Source organism: Echinops telfairi, unplaced genomic scaffold, assembly GCF_000313985.2.
Source record: "Echinops telfairi isolate 266 unplaced genomic scaffold, ASM31398v2 ScPeMD7_7469;HRSCAF=8507_1, whole genome shotgun sequence".
Classification (NCBI taxonomy): domain Eukaryota; kingdom Metazoa; phylum Chordata; class Mammalia; order Afrosoricida; family Tenrecidae; genus Echinops; species Echinops telfairi.
The window spans coordinates 9,128,751-9,133,135 of NW_022111373.1; the positions used below are offsets into that span (position 1 = coordinate 9,128,751).

Here is a 4,385-nt window from a genome sequence, read left to right on the forward strand (position 1 = left end):
ACCTGTATATAGATCAAGGTCTGATATTTAATCTTTAGCCGTGTCCTTCAGCTTGACACAATGGATGTATGTATGGATTGTGATGAGAATTGTACGAGCCCCAATAAAATAATTTTTAAAAACACCAAATGGTTGAGTTCATTTTTAGCTATTTTTGACTCCTATGAGGATAAAGTAATGAAAAATAATGTTTTTTTTAAGTGAGTGTTTTTGAAAAGAGGTCATCCTAATGTTTCAAATTTTTTTTTGTGTGAATTGTAAAATAGGTGAAAATTAAGTACCTCCATTGTAAATGTTGCTTTTGTACATTAAAAACAAAAACTCACTACCATGGAGTTGATGCTGACTCAGTAACCCATAGGACAATTTAAAACTGCCCTTGTGGGTTTCTGAGACGGAAACTTTTTTTTTGTACATTAGAAATTAACAAAAATTATTTTTCTGTATAATAGATAATAAACATACATATATATGTGTATGCATGTAAATATATAATATATATGAGAGATGGTTAAGAATGTTCATTTGAGCACTATTTATAATAGCAAAAATCTAGAAATAGGCTAAATGCCTACCAGTAATGAAAACTGACTTGATCAGCTGGTAATTTCACACTATACAGTGCTTAAAAGGAATGAGGTATGTGTAACAGTATGGTTGACTCTACAAGACATACTGTTTGCAGACCTAAGTATGTGTGATACAAATCCTTTTTTAAAAAATACCCTTCTTGTAGAATAAGGAGCTCTGGTGGTGTGGTGGTTACGCATTGGGCTGCTAATGGCAAGGTGCACAGTTCAACACCAGCTGCTCCAAGGGAGAAATACAGGGCTTTGTACTCCTGTAAAGAGTTACAGTCTTGTAAACTTATAGGGGTAGTTGTTCTACCCTGCCCTATAGAGTTTCTATGAGTCAGCATCCACTTAATGGCAGTGAGTTTGTTTGTTTTTGTTGTTGTTTCTGTAGAATAAATACAATAGAATTTTAAATGAATATTAATATTTGTAATCGTCACAAGTTTTGAAACAATATTTTTAATAACATCATGGTTCTTGTTTAGGGTTCTCGGTGTTCATCTGATGCCAATATGCTTGGAGAGATGATGTTTGGCTCAGTAGCTATGAGCTACAAAGGATCCACCCTAAAAATTCATCAGATCCGGTGAGGGATTTTCTGACCTTACCAAAAAAATACAAATTCCACTGTGGAATTTTCAGTCTTACTGAAGATGACATAATTTCTTATGATTTTCATTCAGGTTGTCTATCTGAGATACTCATTTTATAATGTCCAATGAACTTAATATAATTGCATTGTATTTAAATCAGGAAATATCTCTGGCTCATAGATTTCTATTTATAATAACAGAGCATAAAATTTAGTTTTGATCCTTCTCTGTTCCTCTCTTCCTGTTCATAGATCTCCTCCACAGCTTATGCTCAGCAAAGTTTTTACGGCACGGACTGGCAGCAGTATCTGTGGAAGCCTCAATACGTAAGTGCCTGTGAATGCAGAGGACAGGGGATTGCTTACGGATGTGCATATCACAATACGGACACACTGCTTTTTGGATTACAGCATAAGTTCAAATAGTCTTCTTTCCCCCTTAAGTTTAAAAGTGCATGGATGGTGCCAGGCTGCATCTCCATTTGACTTGAGTTGAAGAATAGGTGTGGTTTTTGATTCTCTAGTTCACTAGAAAGTCCTATCTAGCTACAAGTGAAATTTTGAATGTTTTTCCATCTGAGGTTGACAGACTGGTTTTTTTCACTTTTGTAGTGCCAGGTTGGGTTGACAGGCAGAGGTGCTCTTCATTGTTCAGATTCCCTGAAGGATTAACCCCGTAGAGAGGAGTAATCCAGGACACCCGCATGGTAGGATGCTGATATTTCAAGCTGTTAATACCCAGGTTAGAAGAACAAAGTCGGAACTGGTGGCAGAGTGATAGACTTTGTGCACAAACCTAGAAATGAAGGACAACAGCTGTGTCAGTTGGAAGTGGACCCCACAGATGGATTCTGTGGGAGTGTTATCAGAACAGTGCTCCTTGGAAAGCCAGCATCGCTTGGGCTTACCTAAGGTTGAAATTAGCAGGAGACATTAAGATTGCTACTCTAGAGATTCTGTTCATTTTAAATGTAAAAAGATATCTTTTAAGAGAGCTTTTATTAGCAAAGTTTCCAGTATCTGTAGCTCTTCCAAAAGGACAACAAAACTCTTCTTTTAGTAAAACAGGAACAGGAGAGATTGTTTTTGAAATTTCATGGACGGTAAAAAATAAAAACTTCTGGTTGACAACAAATCTAACTTTTGAGAGTTTGAAACGGAAGTACAAGTTATATACCCTAGGTTGGATGCACTGATTTTAGCTATAGGCACCATAGTTTCTTTATCTTTTGTAAATTCCAGTCTAGTTTCTAATCTTAAAATCTGTGGAAAGGATACTTTTCACTAAATGTATAAAGTAATTTTTGCTATTCTGAGTGTTTTACTAAAAGAAACAGTATACATTTCTAATGTATAGAATAATGGCAGTTTTTAGATATTTGGCCCATCCTTTTTTTATTTTCCTCTTACTGGAAGTTTATTACATATTTTTAGGTCCAAAGTGTGAGTGAAAATCTTGCTTGTAGTTTAAATAAAAGTCAGCAAACTTTTTTGGTAATGGTGCAGGTAGTAAATATTCTTGGCTTTGTAGTCTATATAGTCTGTTGCCGTTTCTCAGCTTTGACACCGAAGCATGAAATCAGCCACAGATGATGCATAAATGAATGATGTGGCAGGGGTCCTTAAAAACTTTATTTGTGGGGACTTCATTAAAATGGAAAAAGACTTTCAGTCATTTAGAAGATTTCATTAAGGAAGTAAAGAAGCAACTTACAAGTTGAGGAAAAATTTATTAGATGCTGTAAATATCAGATAAGGATTTAACATTCAGAATATATTAAGAACTCTTGTAATGACAAAAAGACTAGCAACCTAATGAAAATATAGGCAAAGGACTTGAATAGACTTTTCATTAGAGAAGAAATGTTAAGTGGCAAAAATACACATGAAAAGCTACTCAAGCTCATTGGTCATTTGGAGGCTGTAAGGGAGAATTACAATGGCATATCACTTCACATCCCCTAGATTGGATGTGGCTAAAGACATAAAAAGTAAAGGTGTTGGTGGGGATATGGAGAAATTAGAATCCTTATTCATTGCTTATGGGATTGTAAAATGGTACAGCTACTGTGAAAATAATCTGGTGAATAAAAAACTGTTAGATCTAAAATTACCGTTTTATCAATCAGTTCCACTTCTAGAGATAGAGTGAAAAGAAAAAAGCCAGATACTTTTACACTCATGTTCATTTTGGTACTATTTATGATAACAGAGTTGAAAGCTAAATGTCGATCAACAGAAAAATGGATAAACAAAATGTATATATATATGCACAGTGGAAGATTATTCAGCCATAAAGAGAACTGTTGCAACATAAACAAATCTTTGAAACATTCTGAGTGAAATGTGAGTGACAAAAGAACAAATAGTATATGGTCATACTTAAATGATATATTTAAGGAGTCCTGGTGGCACTGTCCAGTGAGCATTAGACTACTAACCAATAGGTCAGTAGTGCAAACCCACCAGCTGATCCGATGGAGAAAGAGGAGGCTTTCTGTGCCTGTCAAGATTTACAGCTTCAGAAACCCTATATAGGGCCACTAGGAGTCAGTTGGCAGTGGGTTTGGTATTGAGGTCTATGGAATATCTATAGTAGGCAAATGCATAAAGATTAAAGTTTGTTGTTTCTTGGGATGGGAGAGAGGAAGGGAAAAAGGATGACACAACAATTAGGGGGAAACTAAGTTTGGGCTGCTAACCACAGCAGTTTGAAACCACCAGGTGCTCTAGAGAGAAAGATGCAGCTTTCTGTTCTTGTCAGGAGTTAGTATCAGAAACCCACGGGGGGTCAGTTCTACTCTGTACTATAAGATCTACTGATTTGATGGTAGTGAGAAGCTTCTGTTAAGGGTGATGGAAAATTCAAGAAATGGTTAATGGTGATTGTTGAACATGAGGGATTTAATTTTAATGAACTATACATGTGAAGATTGTTAAAAAGGCAAATGTTTTGTTACATATTTACCACAATTGAAATTTTTAAAAAATCAAAATTAGGCAACCAGTTCAATTTGGCCCTTGAGTTGTTGTCACATGCAAACCCCTGATTTAAATTAATTCTTTTATTTATTATTAATTGGGAGTTAATACATATATCATGCCATAGTTCAGTCATGTCAAGCAGAATTGTACAATTGCTACCACAATCAGTTCCCAAACATTGTTTTTCTTCCTGGAGTGCTTCACAGTGTCTCCCTTTTAAATACCGTGTCCCC

The 4,385-nt window shown here is 35.5% G+C and overlaps 1 protein-coding gene across 1 annotated transcript in view; it reads left to right on the forward strand.

The window, feature by feature from the left end:
• The window catches only part of FNIP1 (folliculin interacting protein 1), a 110,490-nt gene that overhangs the window by 69,804 nt on the left and 36,301 nt on the right, over positions 1-4,385 (forward strand). Inside the window, exons 5-6 of the mRNA XM_030888868.2 lie at positions 1,061-1,161; positions 1,420-1,494. Coding sequence (XP_030744728.1) covers positions 1,061-1,161; positions 1,420-1,494 — 176 coding nt within the window. The remainder of the gene's footprint in view (positions 1-1,060; positions 1,162-1,419; positions 1,495-4,385) is intronic.